Below are 16,915 nucleotides of genomic sequence, written 5' to 3' on the forward strand. Positions count from 1 at the left end.
GATTCTAGAACTCTATGGATGTCCTATTGGTGTGGGCTCCATCATCAGCCCCCTCACAGTTTTCCAATCCTGTATTCATGGGGTGCAGAGTCCTGCCACCACTGTTCTCCTCTGGGAGCCCTGACCTCCTTTCCTTTGCAAAGGGCTTGGCAAGCCTGAAGGTTTGCTGTAGGCTGCAGAGGAAAGGGGTGGAGAGCTTTGCAGAGTTAACTGCTTGTGCCCCCCTGTAGCAGGGAAGTAAACTACTCCCTGCTATTTCAGGAAAGTGACTGTATTTTGGGATTTCAAGGTCTGCTACAGTAAGTACTTACAGTGTTTGAGTTCAAAGGCAGGGATGGAAGCATTGCTCTCAGATTCATGCTCTCAGAAGTCAGGAATCAGGTTTTATGAACCTACATGGTATGCTAGAGTCAGCTTTTAAAAAATTATTTTAAATCCACGATAGCTGGAAAACTTGTTTTAAAGAAAGTTGACAATCAGAGTTCTTGGACATGGAGATTATAAAAAGTGTCATATCCCTCAAACTAACTAATTTCCATAATTTTCATGAAAAGAGAAGTGTTTTGCATGTGTAGAAACATTTTTAGAAATGAATGGAAAAGAAGATCAAAGCATGACACAGGAGATAATACTGCTGCAGATAGGCAACTGATGTAGAGGTATTAAGCTAGGTTTCAGGTGTATCACTCTTTGGCAGTGAGTGATTATCATGCCCTGACATGCTTTAACGTAATCTTCTATTATTCTACTTAAATATTCAAATTGATTAAACTCTAATCATATATAATTAAGACATTGAGCTATTTTAATTATTTTTCTTCCTAAGCTGTAGTGAACATAACTGATTTTTGATCAGGACCAGTTAGTTCATGAGCATTTGTGAGGGGCTTGGAATACAAAGTTTTTTACTTTATGTCAGACATTCTTTTGACTAAGATTACAACGAGTAGCCTTATTTGAAGTATATATTTGGTTTTATATTACAATTTTGGAAGTGTTTATTTTTTTTAGTGAAACTCTTGTTTTTAGTTTAACACACATTATTCAGAAAGCTTTGTAGATGAAGTCTTGTGATATCTTTTAATTATTCTGTGACATTTATTGAAGCTAATTTGTGGCATCTAATCTCTCGATCTCTTTAAGTGCTCCTCTGATATTCTATGAGAACTTTCAATCTGGAAGGTAAGTAAAGACATTTTAGAGAAAGGGACTTAACTAGCAACGAATACCAAAGTTAGCAGAGTTCAATGCAGGAAACACACCAAAAATAGATATTTAGCTGAAGTTTTAAGTAAAATAATATTTGTTCTTTCCAGTCATTGTAATACCATACTGATTGAAACAGTACTGAAATATTCAGGTTTATTGCAAATGCCATTTGTGAATTCAGAGAATTTATGCGAGACTTTTCTTTCTAGTACTGATTTTTTTTTTTATGTTTTATTTTTTATCATCAGGCCTCCACTCAGCAGCCTTTATGCAGGTGAGAAGTGAAGAAATAACCACTGCATGTGTTGCACATAGGACAGGTATAAATGAGGAAATGGCATTTTAACGGAAAAGAAATGAATGGGTATCCATACTGATTCTGGCTGTTACAAGAACCATCTGTTGTGCTCTGCACTTTCTTGTACCTTCTGATCTTTGATGGATGATGCAGCTACCATACTGGTGCACCTGCCTGTCCATTACTCCAGTAGTGGCTTGCCCAAAAAATGAATGTCTGAACTACTTTAGAAATTATTTAAGGACTTTTTTTTTTTTTTTTTTTTTTTTGTTTTGTTATTCTGTTTAACTTCAGGTCATGTTTTCCCAAAGAACAAAAGTTGTTTATCACTTATGGAGCAGTTCAGTGAGTAGCTGATTAATTGACAAGACAACCTTTGTATGAGTTCCCTCTAATTGTTTTTCTTCATTAGTACTCATAGGTTGCCCCTGCTTCTACTTTTGTGCCTCTTATTTCTTCTGTTCTTCCTGTAGACATTCTGTTCTTAAAAAAATAGGTAAGTGCAACTGGTCTCATTTAAGCAAGCTCTTTTCATGTCAAAGGTGCTATCACAATCATGATTTATTCAAGGGTCTGAAGACATTTCTGAGAAATGAATTAAACATTCTGTCATAATTATTTTAGGAAAACTTAGAAACCACTAAAAGAAATGAAGGAAAAACATTAGGATAATCAAGAGTCTTTTGACAAAGCTGTGATAGCTTCAGGACATGATCTCAGAAAGGGTTTGGAATTCCATGTGGATATTGCTGCAGAGCTTATTATTGTAAAAGCAATGCAGTCAGCTACAGTTATTGTACAGCTAAATGTTTTAAGAGTCATGTGGCTGAAATGCACGGTGAAAGATAAAGTTCAGTATTCTTAAGTATTAAACAAAAGGTGTATGAATGGACTTAACATTAACTAATGTGAAAGAAACGAAGACAAAACAAGGTAGGAAAAACTTAGTTGTGTGGTGCAAGTTGAATCAAATGTTGGGTTTCTTTCTATTATTTATACCAGAGTTTTGAACAGTTGTGCTGAAACTTTATTTAAGAGATTGCGGATATAGCTAAAATGGAAAACCATCAAATATTGAACAACACAGCCTTGGGAATACAATTTTAAGTACCTCTGCTGATAGATAGCACTTGAGGCTAAGTTAAAAAAAGACAAATCACAAGTGAGATCATCACTGACCATTTTAACTTGGAAAGTGAGAGGTGCATTTGCAGATGACTTCTCCTGTATTACATGGAGTCAGAACTGCCTTCCCAAACCCCTTATAAGAATCTTATCTTGTAGCCCATTTTTTTAAGGTAACAATGTTGCCCTTCAGCTGTGCAAAATCCTTTTACAGAGGTAAGACACCAGAACATTGCTGAGGTTCCACATTAGTGCTTTTAAGTGAGTAAACTGAGTCTTGGTACCAATTTATTATTAATTCTGTGTACTAATTTCTCACACCTTAATATATTTTCAAATTGGAAATAAAAAGCTGCCTGAAAGCTTAATTATTTCTAGAAGATGACATGAAATGTTTCTTTCTAAATGTATCTTCAGTAATAAAATACTAGCATGGGGAGTTTTGGAAATAAACTCTTTAATACGGAGAAGTTGTGCAGTAAGCAGTGGAAATTCTGTACAGATTGTTTGTAATAAATAGTATGTTGTAATAGTTTTCAGTTTTGATTTGGGTGGGCAGTATAGAACTGGGATTTATATGACATGGTTGCTGTCATGGTCTCATTTGTGACATATGCATCCTGAAAAAATGAGTTGAAAGGAAGGCACTGTTCCACAAATAAACCACATTCAACCTGTAGGGTACGAATTGGTGATTTTGCTATATAACCCTTAATAAAAATATTATTCATATATTTAAGGGGACCCACCTCAGGGAAACCAGATTGAGACTGAGGTAAAGCTCAGGGTCTGCATCTTCAGGGTCTGCATCTTCAGGCTCCTTGGTCTGATCCTTGTTGTGATAATCCTGATTTTTGCTATAACTGTCTAGTCACTGCAGTAGGTATATGATCGGAATACCTCTGTGCTGTCTGGATTGAACTTCTGGTTTGATTTTATTTGGGATTATTATTGGAATTATTATTATATTGAATTATAATTTAGTTAATTTTTTTAAAATTTGTGAACTTAGGCAAGGATTCAGAATTTATTTATGGAGTAAAGCCACCTGCGTATACCATAGGCAATGTAATTAACAGCTTTGGCTCCCCTCTGAAAGCTGCAAGGCAGATTGGGATGCTGATGATATTTTGGCTGAGCAGCTATGTAAGCCCAGGAGAATGGAAGGACATGTTGTTGTGTTGACCTTGCCATGAATCACCATGGTCAATTACTTGCAGTAACCATCTAAGGTTATCTGGTAACCATCTAAGGAATCTATATGAATTCCTTAGCTCAACTGAGATGAGTGTAAAAATTCCTGTCCTACCGGATAAATGTGCTTTTCAGCTCTGGTCTTATTGGTGCTGAGCAAACTGAAATGCTTAAAACTGAACATTGTTCGGCATTGTTCACTCAGCTGGTCTGCTCCTCCTGGTGTTGTTTGCAACTAAAAGTTGTGTAAAAGAAACAAATACAGGAATGTAATTTCCCCATAGTGTCAAGCAAGTTGAATGGCAAATCAAAAGCTAGTTCTCCTATGAACAATAACTTCACTAAATCTATCTTCATAGTACACCAGCGTTCTCAGAATTTATTTTTGCATTCTGTATCACTCATGTTTCCCACAAAAAAGGCATTTTAAGTGTATTTTTATTGAATAAAGGCTGTGCAGTGTGTAAAAGGCAAAACCACGAACAAGGCGTGCAGACCCATGCTGTCACCAATTGCCTATATATGCTTGTAGAAATGGTGTTTTATTAAAAGTTCAGACATAAGGATTTCCTTTTCATTTTAGACAGAGCTTTGAACAATTCCTCCCTTTCTCCAAAGAAAATGTTGACAGTAGAATCTTTGATCTCTGAAAACTAATGCACACAATAAATGTAATTCATGTAAATAATTCTGCTAGACTTAGTAGGACCCATCACAGAAAGTTAAACACACATAACTGTTCTCCAATAAAAACCATGCAGCCACAGGTATAGTTCTCTTAGATAAAATTATCTCTTTTTCAAAAGATGTAATGAAAATGCTATCTTATCAAGAGATCACGTTAGTTTTTTCAGATTAAATTTGAAAAAGTTATCTACACTCAAGTTCAAAATTTCTAAAAGCAAGACTTATCTACACATTTTAATGATGTTATAAATACATGCACATGTATAAAATAGTAATGACTCATCACATTTTTATATCCTCAGCACTTCAATATTCTATGATTTCAGGAAATAGCAATACATAATTTTATTCTACTCACTGTTTATATTGTCAAACCTTTTTCTACAATTATCCAGTAATAACATAAGTTTTCCAGGTGTTGACTTTATTCAGTACAATTGATTAAACTTTGAGCATTGAGTCCGGTATGATACTTCACTAGTCTATACATAAAACCTTTGCATCTCAAGGTTCTTGTTGAAAAAAATATTTTACTTAAGAGAATCATCTATTTCAGAAATTTGCTGGTACTTGAGAGCAGTCATATAGTAGAAACCTACATTCCTTTTCTGAAGTACTTCCAGTCCTATTAGTAATGCTTTGATTCCTGCTGCTTCTTGTCCTATTCAGTTAATGAGTATCACCCTGTAGTGGAGGGGGCTTGTTTCAAAAGCTAGGAACTTAACTCCTCACTGTTAAGATATAATACTAAGATTTCAACGTGAAAGTGACCTTGCTGCTTTCTTTTGTTAATGCATTAATACCACTGAACCAGTATTAGGGAGAGGATGATGTGTGTACTGATAGTGATGTTGATATTTTGTTTTACTGTTTGAATTTTCACATTGTCTACAGAGAAGTTCTGCTTACTATGATTTTAGTTACTTAAATTAGTTTGTGTGTTGATTTATGCAAGAAATCTCTGGCACTGTTCTTTGGAATGTGACCTAGCAGTCTCTCCTATCACCCTAGAGAGCTATTGATGAAAAGCTACCAGTATGAACACCAAAGCAACAAAAATAAAAATTTGCCTTATATTTTGAATTACTGAAAGTGAGACTACTGGACACTGGCTTCTCACAAAAGCAGTATTGTGTTTCCATTGCATGAGTGGTCTCTTAGTTTCTCTTATATTCCATTAAATGTATGATAGTCTGTTGGCATTTCTTTGCATTTTTGGAAGGACTTTAAATAATTTTCTACAGGGAAATTTCTTGATGCTTATAGTTTCATTGCTTCTTTTACTATCATCAGATAGTTCCAAGATCTGGAAATACCTTTTAAGTTGTTACTGTTCTAATTAGAAGGATAATTAGGACCCTGTTACGGTTTCATTGGCTTATAGCTGTTTTAAATTTATAAATCTGATATTTTTACAAGTTTTTCCTCCTTTCTGTTATTTTATGAAAATAGTTAAGTGTCACATGCCATTCATCTGGGGAGCTGTCATTTTTCTCTTTTCACTTATTCAATCAATTCTGTTATTGTTCTATGACTTCCACTTTATCTGTATTGTTCTGATAAAACCTTGAAGTCTTAGTTAGTAACTCAGCTTTAGTCTACAATTTGGAGGAAAAAAGTAGTGCGGTTACTACCCATATTTTATGACAGCTCCACATACCTGCTTGTGTGTCACAAAAAACAGGCATGCTTTTTTCATTTCTATTCCTACCACGGTTGTGCTTCAGGCTCCTTCTCAATTTGTTTTTATTCTCAAAGGATTATGGACATTGTAGGAATAAGCAATATTGTGGTTAACAAGGAGGTAAAACCTTTTAAGTTACAACTTTAAAAGCGGTTTTTCATTTCACACTATAGTATTTCATTGTAAATTATCCTAGTCTTATTCTGATACCATAAAGAAATTAAATGTTCTTCTCAGACATTTTTTCCCAGCACTGTCCAAGTATTTCATAGCTCACAGTACTTTTGTATCTAACTGTATGCCAGGTGTAATGAGAATAAAGAGCTTAAACCACATTAGCTGTTATCCAGGTGTCCATGTAGATAATTAAGTACTATTAGTACTTAATTTTTTTGTTTTAAAATCAAAGATATTCTCCTCTGCTTGAAATTAAATCAGTATGTAAGAGAAACTGCAGAACTTGAAACACAATTTCTTAACACAACTCCCACACAGAGGTAGCAGGTGTACAATCCTAATGGACTGACCTCTCTGTCTTCTGTCAAATGATCTTGGATATTCATCCAAGATATCTTTTTACTCAGGAAGCTGAAAAACACACAGAAATTAAAAGGAAGTGCACATCAGGGACAGGTACTCTTGATTTCCTGTTTGATGTCTCTTGTAGTACTTCAGTATGGTTTTATCTGGTCTCAGAGAGAGGGTCTTAGAGAAACTATTTCAGTGGGATTAATTTATTAGATTCCAGCTGTTCAGTTTATCTATCAGCATAAACATAGGACTGGGTCAGTACTGGCTTGAATCAGTTCCTGGGCTGCCCAGCAGAAAATCAGGTGGAAGTTGGCATTTTACTCTTTTTTCATGAAGTTTGGGATTTTTAAATTTTTTTTTCTCTTCTCTCTTTTTTTTTTTTTTTTTTTTTTTTTTTTTTTTTTTTTTTTCTTTTTCTCCCTTTTTTTCTTTTTTTTTCCTTTTTCCTTGTTGTTTCTGTTTATTTTCCTGTGTGGGTATTTCAGAAATATGTCTTTTCAGTAATGGATCATACTTCCTCATATGATCACTATGCATCACCACTATGGGTGGAATTCAGTACCAGCTTCCTTTCTAATTCTCAATGAACCCAAGTCCATTGACCTTGAAGGCATGGTGAAAAGATTCTTTCCCACTTCTTAAGGGGTCTCTATGTTTGTTTGCACTTTTCATAGTTTCACAGCAGCAAAAGTCATAGCATCCAGTTAAGCACACTGTGTTGAATTTGTGTTTGTTTATTTCTAATGGGATTGCCAGAAAGAAAACTAGAGAGATGGCTTGTGGCCCATTTGAACAGTTCCATATGTCTATTGCTAAAGAAAGAGGTACTGAAGATAGGGGAAGCAATGGCTTGTTGACCATCCATGCTTCTCAGTTGTTAGCATGCTCTTTGCTGTGAAATTGCATGTACAGGGGACATACTTTACAATATCACTGTAGGTCATGAGAGTGTTTGAAGGCTCCAGATGCCTGCAGAAATAGTGCTGGAGGGCCTGCTGCACAGGGCCAGGAAGGACAAACTTGGTGTACAAACTTGGTGTACAGTTAAATTCTTCTGAATATGCTCCCTGGGTTAAACTGTCCCTAGAGTGTCTTGGGAGAAGAGGCAGCTGAGACATAAGTTGTGAAAAGATCAGTGAAGTGGGCAAGCAGTTTATAATGTGGTGCTGGCTAGTGGATTGCTCCACAGGACTATTTTAAGATATATGCCATGAGGTCTAGATCAGAAAGTACCACCATTTTGACCTTGGGTTATGGATCATTATATATAGTGCAAGGGCAGTTTGCAAACTTGAACTTTAAAATAAATGCTGTCTAAGAAGGTTTTCCCATGAAACATGTATTTATTTTTTAAATTAAAACTTGAGACGGATTTTAGTTTTGGAAAATAACTTCTCTGAAGTAAAGGTTGCTTATTTGCTTATTGCTTTTATTGTCAAAGTAAAATATTTAAAATGTGAGATTCTTAGCACATAACTAGAAACTGATAATTATTTAAACCAGCTGTAAACTGCTGCTATTATAAACCAGCCATACTGCCTAGCTGCAGTATGTAGCAATATTTATTGCTGTGATTCACAAGCACATCAGAAAAAAAAAAAAAAAGAGACAAGTGAAAATGCTGTGAATAAATGTGAGAAATACTTAATCATAACAGGTGCATGGTGGTGATTTGTTTTAAAAATCCAAGTATATTTAATCTTCGATTATAAGTGACTGAGATTCTGTTACAGCTGAACATTATTATTGCGTTATAAGCTATCCAAAACCAAAGACATAAATGGCAGTTTTCTTCTTATTCACTTACTGACTGAACCTTTTCATCTCTTCGTACAAGAGAAGGATGTCTTCATGCTCTATTTTCATGAAAAAGTTCTGCAGGTGTCTTTACAAACACCTGCCTGTAAGCAGGTGACTGTGTTCCAGGGAAAAGAGATACTTAACTATTTCAGCCACACTTCATACATTTCATGTCCATTCTGTTACTTTCCTGAATATGCAATACAAAATTATGAGTGTATTTTCAGCACAGAGAGCCACAGTTTCACCAGGAATTGTTTACTTGAAAAGATTTTTCATCATCTATAGTTTAGCCTAATTTCTGAGTTAGAATATTGAACACAAAACCCAAAATTTTCCTCCCTTCATTCCTACAGTAGATGTCCTTAGAATGGAAGAATGTTGTGAGTTGCATCAAAAACTTACAAAATGATTCATTATTGTGATTCAATAATGTGATTTAAATTTTCCAGTGAAGTTATGAGGACATACTGAGAGAATTTGGGTTATTCAGTCGGGAGAGGAGAAGGCTTTGAGAAGACCTTATTGTAGCTTCCGGTATCTGATGTGGTCCTACAAGAAAGGTGGTGATGGACTTTTTAGGATGTCAGGCAGTGATAGGACTAGGGGGAATGGATTCAAACTAGAGGAGGGTAGATTTAGGTTAGATGTTAGGAAGAAATTCTTGACCATGAGGGTGGTGAGACACGAACAGCTTGTCCAGAGAGGTGGTGGAAGCCCCATCTGTGGAAGTTTTTAAGGCCAGGCTGGACTCTGAGCATCCTGATCTCGTGGGAGATGTCCCTGCCCATAGCAGGAGGTTTGGAATGAGATGATCTTAAAGATATCTTCCAACCCTGAAAATTATTAATTAATGTTAATTAATTCTTGATATTCACAGAATGAGTTTGGGGGTTGGACTAGATGATCTGTACAGGTTCCTTTCAACTGACAATTCTCTGAATCAGTGCAAACCAAATCCTTCGTGATAACAGACCATTGCAAGTTGGTGAACATCACTAGAGTTAATTAAAACCAGGTACATTCTTCCTATGTAGGAGGCCAAGCAGCTGAACGAAAGGTAGATAACTTGTATTAATTGTTAGAGAACGTATTTTGGTTTTGTCCCCCATGGACCTTGTTACAACTCTAGGATTCTCTATAGCTGTGATTCCGAACAGGAAAAGAATCATAGTTTTAACTATAATACCTGTATTTGTTTATAAAACCTGAATTTTAGTTGGCACTGTAGAGGACAGAAAGGCCTGAAGGTAACTTAGTTTTTGAAACCTGTTCTTTTTGTGAAAGTCACTGTGAAAGTCTGGTATAAAGATTTGAAAGGTTTCATTGAGAAACTCAAATTTACATAGCAAATTTCCATAATATGATTGTTTCTTACTTTCTTGGTGTCTTATATTTTTCAAGACTCATCTTATCTTTGAGGGAAAAAAAAGCAAATTACTAAATGAGATAGCAGTATTGGAGATCATGAGCTTTGTTTACTGAGTGGTATATTTATGAACTAAATGTTTTCCTTTATTTTGTGATATATTATTGGTTAGATAGGTCTCATTAATTTCAATTAATTTGTTCTATGTGGTTTAATGCTACTGGTTTCAGTCTGCTTGCTTAAGGCTGTACAGAAGGAGACCCAGAAGTAGAGAGGAGGAGACCTGTGTGCTGCTGACTTGAGTTGCATTTTCTTGGAGTTGCCAGCAAAGTTCAAACTGCCCTCTTTTTTTCTGGGCAGAATGAATAGAAAGCTGGAAAAACAAATTGGCACCAAGAATATTTTTCAAAGGCAGAGATATGTGTATTTAGGCCAGATGAGACTTCTGAACTGCATGTTTCTTTGCAAATCAGGCTTTGCAGAACTGTCCAAATATAATATTTATATCTACTGTCATTGTAATGGACCTCAAAGCTGGTGTCTCTGTAACACAAAATATACCCAAGTGACCCAATGTGAAGAAGAATTTATGAGGTTAATCTTTCCAAGCCAAGGCAATTTTAGTTTTGGAACTTCATTTTTTCTTGATAGACACAAGTTCTGTGCAGCCTCAGAAGAGAAGTTGAATGAAAGAATAAAATAATAGAACACTTTATGTATTTACATTTTCTGTTTCAGATAGCAGAATTTTGAAACAATTTTCAAATTTTGTCACTGTATGACTAAAAAGCTCATAAAATCTGAAAAATTAAGACAAATTCAAACAGTTGTGGTCTTTCAACATATCATTGCTGAAATATATTGCTAAGATGGTAGTGGAACTTTGGTAATGAAATAGCTTGTCATACAACTGATTTTTCATCTGAGTAGGATCTCACTAGGAAGACCTTGTGAGATGTGGAGTTTCTTAGTTGATGGCAATAGGCTGTGTGTGTATTGGAGTGTATTTAATTTTTGTCATAAACAGCCTTCTGTGTGCATGAGTGTTCATGACTGATCTGAAATTGCCACTTGAGTGTTATGCTGACTGTTTCTGGGAGTATCATTGCAGCACAAGTGTATTCTGTAACAACAGTGTGATAATATGCAGGTCAGATTTGAGCTGCTCCATTCTCCACATTCTCTGACACTGGGCCATCAAATTACATCACAATACTTTTACACGTGTTGATGAATTTTGGAAATAACTTGAATAACTGTCAAAATCTTACTAGCATAACAGTATTTTCACTTTCCTACATCAAAAAATATTTTCTGTTTCAGTATGGGTCAGTGTTACTTATTGTATTTTGCACCTGGGCTTGAGATAGATGTATGCTGGAACAAAGCACTTACTGTTCATATACAATAGGAAATGATAAAATAGCTTAAGATAGCCTTCCTGAACAGATTGTTTTAAAACTTTGCAAAAATAAGAAGAACTATTTACAGTGCCTCAGGTTTTCTAGTTAAGAGCATAAAGTTTATTTTGAAAGGAAGAAACTATGTCTCTTATTTTGAAACGGAGTTTGTGAACTTGACAAGTATAATTTATTGTAAATATTACATTAAAAATAATTTCTCAAGGAGTTTGAATTAATTTTTTTCAGAGAAAAGTGCTTATTCTGTGCATTGCGTAATCACTAGATATATTGAAAAAGATACTTCTTGAGCTTCTAAACCACACTGCATTGCTCTGTATCTTTCAACCATTTAATATCATTTGTTTTTACAGCCCTGCCACAGCACCCACTGCAAATTGCCTGTATTATCCTCTAATCTAGTAGAAATTTTTTAATCAGCCTTTTGCTGACTGGGAAGTAAACAAGTACCTTTGCCAGTGGTAATTTAGAATGTACCAGTGGTATGTGGGCATTTGTCAGTGTTGTAGTTTTAAAGTTGAACCCAAAATTTGTTTATGGGCGTATTTCTTGAATGTGCTTTTCTTTAATAAAGAAGAAACTATGCACTTCAGGAAATGGTAATCTTTATTTGCTGTTATGATAGGAAAATGCAAATGAAGCAGAGAATTTTGTGATTATTATTTTACGCAGCCGTCATTAACGGTAATTGCATATTTTTCATCAGTGGAATTATCATGTTCCATTAACCATGTTCTTTCCTGACTTACAGGATTCTGAGTAACAACAAGATCCTATGGTTGAAGAATGGCTCTTTCTTTGGACTGAGATCCTTGGAGAGACTGTAAGTAACTGATGAGCCTCATTTAAAAAGTCTTTATATTTTAAATATAAAACCAAACATCAGATAATAAAGTTGAGATTTTCTGAACTGTATTGCAGGGTTTCTAGGCAGTCATCAAGTTAAGAAACAGCAGAAAAATGAGTGAAGGGGAATGGACTTGGAAAACACAGGAAAGCTCAATTTGGAACTAAAATAAACATCCAGTCAAAGACTTGTACTACACTATGTACACTATCACAGTGAAGACTGGTATATGTAACAATAACACTAATATACCTGACATATAGTTTAGGTAATTTAACTCAGTGGTTTCCAATACTTCCATTTTAATTCTATTTTTAATTATATTCTAAATTTAAATATATTCTAAAGAAATTTGACAGCATTTATCACTGAAGCAGACAATGACATTGATAGAGCTACCTGACTGTATTTCTAGTCAGTATTTTGAGGGAGTAAGAAGAGCTCAGGAGCAACTGATGAGTTGGGAAGAAAACATTGAGAAGCTTCAAATGAAAAATAAGCAGTAACAGCTATACTGTAGTAACACTGCTTTCCGTATATATAGGTCACTCATTTGAGAATATTCATGTGAGCAAGTCTTAAAGGCTTCATTTTATGTCTCTAAGCAACTTCTTTGCCAGTGCATCTAAAATGAATAATTATATTGTGTCTCTTAAAACATCTCCTGCAGCTTAAGCTAGATTATTTTTATATTGCTTTGTAAGAATACCTTCATTATGTAGAACTGTTGATATGAAGTAGTTGTTACATTTTTGGATCCATGAATGTATTATATATTGTATGAATATTTCCATATAAAAAAAAACCCTATAGTAAAACCAACTTTCGTTAATATTTTACTATATATGTGTGTGTGATGTGCTTGCTCTTTATGGTTGTCTAATAAGGTGGGTAAGTATATGATACTGAGAGCTGAATATTCTAACTGCACCTTGGAGGGTTCAGGTAAAGCTAATGGTTCAGGTAAACATAGTGGAACAGTTATGTAAAGGGTGTGTAAAAGCAGGTATTTGGTATCATGGCAGTGTATGGAATGGAGCCTGGCCCAAAGGCATTGCTGTCTCTGAGCAGTGTGTGGCAAAGTAATATTAGAAACAGTTTATAATTAGAAACAGTTGTGGAAGGTCTTTTTATGCTTGAGAATATTTGACCAGCCATGATGTTAATAGGGACAAGGACTGAAGTTGTTGGGCCAGATGGTCCAGATCAATTTCAAGATCTAGACTAAAAATCTAAATCTTAGGCTCTCATCCTGATGTCAGCTGGCACAAAACTGTGTCTGACCTAGTATCCACACTACTATTTTTCCTACCCTCCACAGCAGTCAGTGCATCACAGCTGCCTGGATAAAGCCTGTCCCTCTCTGCCCTCATGTTATCTCTAGCTGGGAGGAGTCTATTGTGGGTGCTTCACTGCTGTGGCCTTCCTGGTGCTTAGTGGGGTTGATCTTGCACTTGGCATTTTCTGAAGTGCATGAAGTCTCGCTCTCTGTTTTATTACCAATGGGCTTTTTCATTAAGTTTACAGGGGCAAAGTTTACTGAGAGTGTTGTTCCTTTGTCTCCTGTGGCTGAAACTCTTTAACAGGTTCAGAAGCTATTTGGAGGAAACCAGCAAATTAAAATAAACAAACATACAGAAACAGTCCATGATTGCATAAGCACTGTTTCCTTGGGAAATTGAGATGAAAGATCACTAAGCAAGATTACACATTTTTCACAGTGGACCCAGAAGAAAATCATACCAGGCACGAATGCTTCAACAGTGACTGTTTCACAGAATCTTTGTTACATTTTCCCAACATTCTTGGAAAAGTTTTTAGACAAAATAATATGGAAGTATTTGTAAGAGTTTAGCATTGAATTTATTTTTTGTTTTATTTTTTTTTATTTGAATGGATCAGTCTTACTTGACCAGGTCTCACTTGAATTATGAATAATTTTGTGAAGTATGTATGAGGACATACTCAGAAAATGAAGAGCTTTACAAATACAGAGAGAGGGGAAGGGAGAAAGCTGTGAATATACATCAGGCAGCAGACACATCAGAAAGAGGAAGGAAAATATTTATCCATATAGCAATTATTTATCACCTGAAATTAGAATAGATTTATGTGAAATAAATATTTTTAAGGCTCATAGTAGAGCATGGAGAAAGTCAATTTTTACCAAGAAAATTAGTGGTAAGCTGGTAAATTGGGCTGTATTTTTCATACCTTAATAAACAAAGATGCTTAGCCTTCTGATATTTTTCATTGTTCAGGAATGTGATTCTCAGGTATGGAAAGATATTTTCATCTGTGCTTGCACTAACCCAGTAAAACATGGATTAGGACCAGATTCCCTACTCATCCTGGGGCTCCTTCTGCATGTGCCACTGCCAAACTTGCTTTGTGGCAGTAACATCTGAGGTTCTCTGTGATTTTCCTTCCTTTGGGGCCTGATCCTCTGTCATTGTAGTAATTTTAGTCACATAATTCACTAACACCAATGTCATGATTATTCTGATACAGCCAGAAGATAGAGATGTCCATTTAAATGACTATGTTCTTTAAATATCTAACTTCATATATCTGTCATTGAAGTTTGTAACATTTAAATGAATTACTGCTAAATATTTAAACTCATGTAAAAAAAAAAGTAGTTTTTCCATAAAATCTATTTAGTTCCTTAAAATCCAATTTCTATAAAATAATTTTAATATGATATAATTTTAATGGCAGGGATTAGTGAGATTGGTATAAGTCTGATATCAAACTGATAGGAGATGCAAAAATAATTCTTGTAGCTCTAGAATATCTTCAGTTCCTCACTTTGAAGACCTTTTTTTTAGCATCAAATGTGGATTCCTCATTAACATTTAAAACATCTGAATTACATTTTGTAAATGATGCAAAAATACAAATTTATTACAAATGAAATGTAATGTTCTAATGAGAAGGAGTTCCCCTATCATCTTACTTAGCTAACATTATTTTATTCATAGTGGATAAATTTCCAGCTGACTTTAAGTTGAACAATTTCATTGCTTGACAGCATTTATTTATTTACAAATCTATTTTGTCATCATCTGATCCTGAAATATGCTGTTTTAGGCATTGCATGCAATTAAATATGGAGGTTTTTTAGGTATTCCATCTTCTACTTAAAGGTAATTAATATGTCTTAATCATAAAGGTTTTTTGTGTAAATAGGGAATTTCACACATGTTGTAAACAAAGCATAACAGCCAGGTAATATAATACTTACATATTAATGTTAAAAGAATCTTTTGAAAGAAGAAAATCTTTGGAAAAAAGAGACTTTTATTTAAGACTAATGGTTAGAAATCAGGGACCCTCTTCTTTCAAATTTGGCCATAATTTTTTATTCAATTTTTATCACATTACTTGATCTTTCTCTAGCTCTCTCTGTTTTTCATCTGTGAAATAGTTTTGCTTACCTGGTATCTCCTAATCCAGTAATACCTGGGGATCTCAATGCATCCAGAGAGCAAAACCATTGAAAGAAAGTGTATGTTGATGTTTATTACCAATTATACATTTCTACTTTATATAGATAGAGTAATTCTAGCCTGTGAAGCAGGCTTAGTGGGCACAAATACATGAGCTCAGACAAATGATACTGATGCTCACTTGCTGTATTTTGTGCAGCTCTGCATGTCACAAAAATTCAGTTCTTAGATAAGTAGCAAACGTAAACCTTGCCCTTTTGTAAGCAGTGAAGAGGCAGGTTCTATAGCAGAAAATTGTCCTGTATCAAAAATATTTTAGCTTTGACTACAAGAGCTGAAGCAACTGTTAGTAAATCTCATGGTGCAAATCCAAGCACGTTTATGCTAAATTGCACATGGTGTGTCTGGTTCTCACACAGGGATGGAGAGGACTCTCAAACCTGTCATCTTTGATGACAAGGATTTTTTAGTGACAAGGCTGAGGCAGTGCTTGAACTCTCTGTACTTGAGAGGATGGTGAGAAGTGCTAGCAGGGCTGAAGGGGACATGTCTGAGGTCATCCTCATGTTGTCTTCTTGATAGATTTTTCAGATTCAGGTTTAGTCTAGGCATAAATTTGGTCTGTTCTTCCAGTAATGTAGCACTATGTAATCAAGCATCACAGGGAAAATACAAATAAGATGGATCCACATATAGAACAGTTTTATTAGCATACTGTCATTAAAAGTAGATGGAATCTTGCTAGGAAATAGGTCTACTTAAAAAAACTTTTTTGTTTGTTTTAATGGATGGAAATCAGCTGTAGCTGATCAACTGCAAATATTTTGTTTTCTGTGAAATTAGAAATATGCCAAGCAAGCATTAATGTAATGAACCAAATCCTGACTCAGCACTAGGAATTTGCAGGACTGATACTCCCCTTCTCTTAGTTCTATCATTGCAATATGTGTATTTTCTGGGTTCATTGTTCTATGTATAAGATGAGAGAGATCCACATGTGCCCTGACTACTGTAGCTTGGCAAAAATACGTGCCTGGTGACTTAAGTGGCAACAGCAGACCTGAAGGATCATTTGAAAACATCATGGAAAAAAAAAAAAACTGGACTTGGAAAACTCACTGTGGATCCTCATGTAGAAATAAAGGAGTGCAGGGTGAAATGTGTTTCCAAATAAATCTTGTTTGGTTGCAGACAGTATTTTAATGAATCACACAGAGGAAGATAAATAATTTGCAGCTGTTGCATAGAAACTGTGAGAAACCCAAGGAAGGAGAAATAGAGGCAGGAGCACTGTCACA

General features: G+C 35.1%; 1 protein-coding gene across 1 annotated transcript in view; it reads left to right on the top strand.

Moving 5' to 3' along the window:
• Nucleotides 1–16,915, top strand: part of ADGRA1 (adhesion G protein-coupled receptor A1) — a 241,772-nt gene that overhangs the window by 27,098 nt on the left and 197,759 nt on the right. Inside the window, exon 2 of the mRNA XM_071748609.1 lies at nucleotides 12,070–12,141. Within this exon, the coding sequence (XP_071604710.1) occupies nucleotides 12,070–12,141 (72 nt within the window). The remainder of the gene's footprint in view (nucleotides 1–12,069; nucleotides 12,142–16,915) is intronic.

The sequence above is a fragment of the Heliangelus exortis genome, chromosome 7 (genome assembly GCF_036169615.1).
Source record: "Heliangelus exortis chromosome 7, bHelExo1.hap1, whole genome shotgun sequence".
Lineage (NCBI taxonomy): Eukaryota > Metazoa > Chordata > Aves > Apodiformes > Trochilidae > Heliangelus > Heliangelus exortis.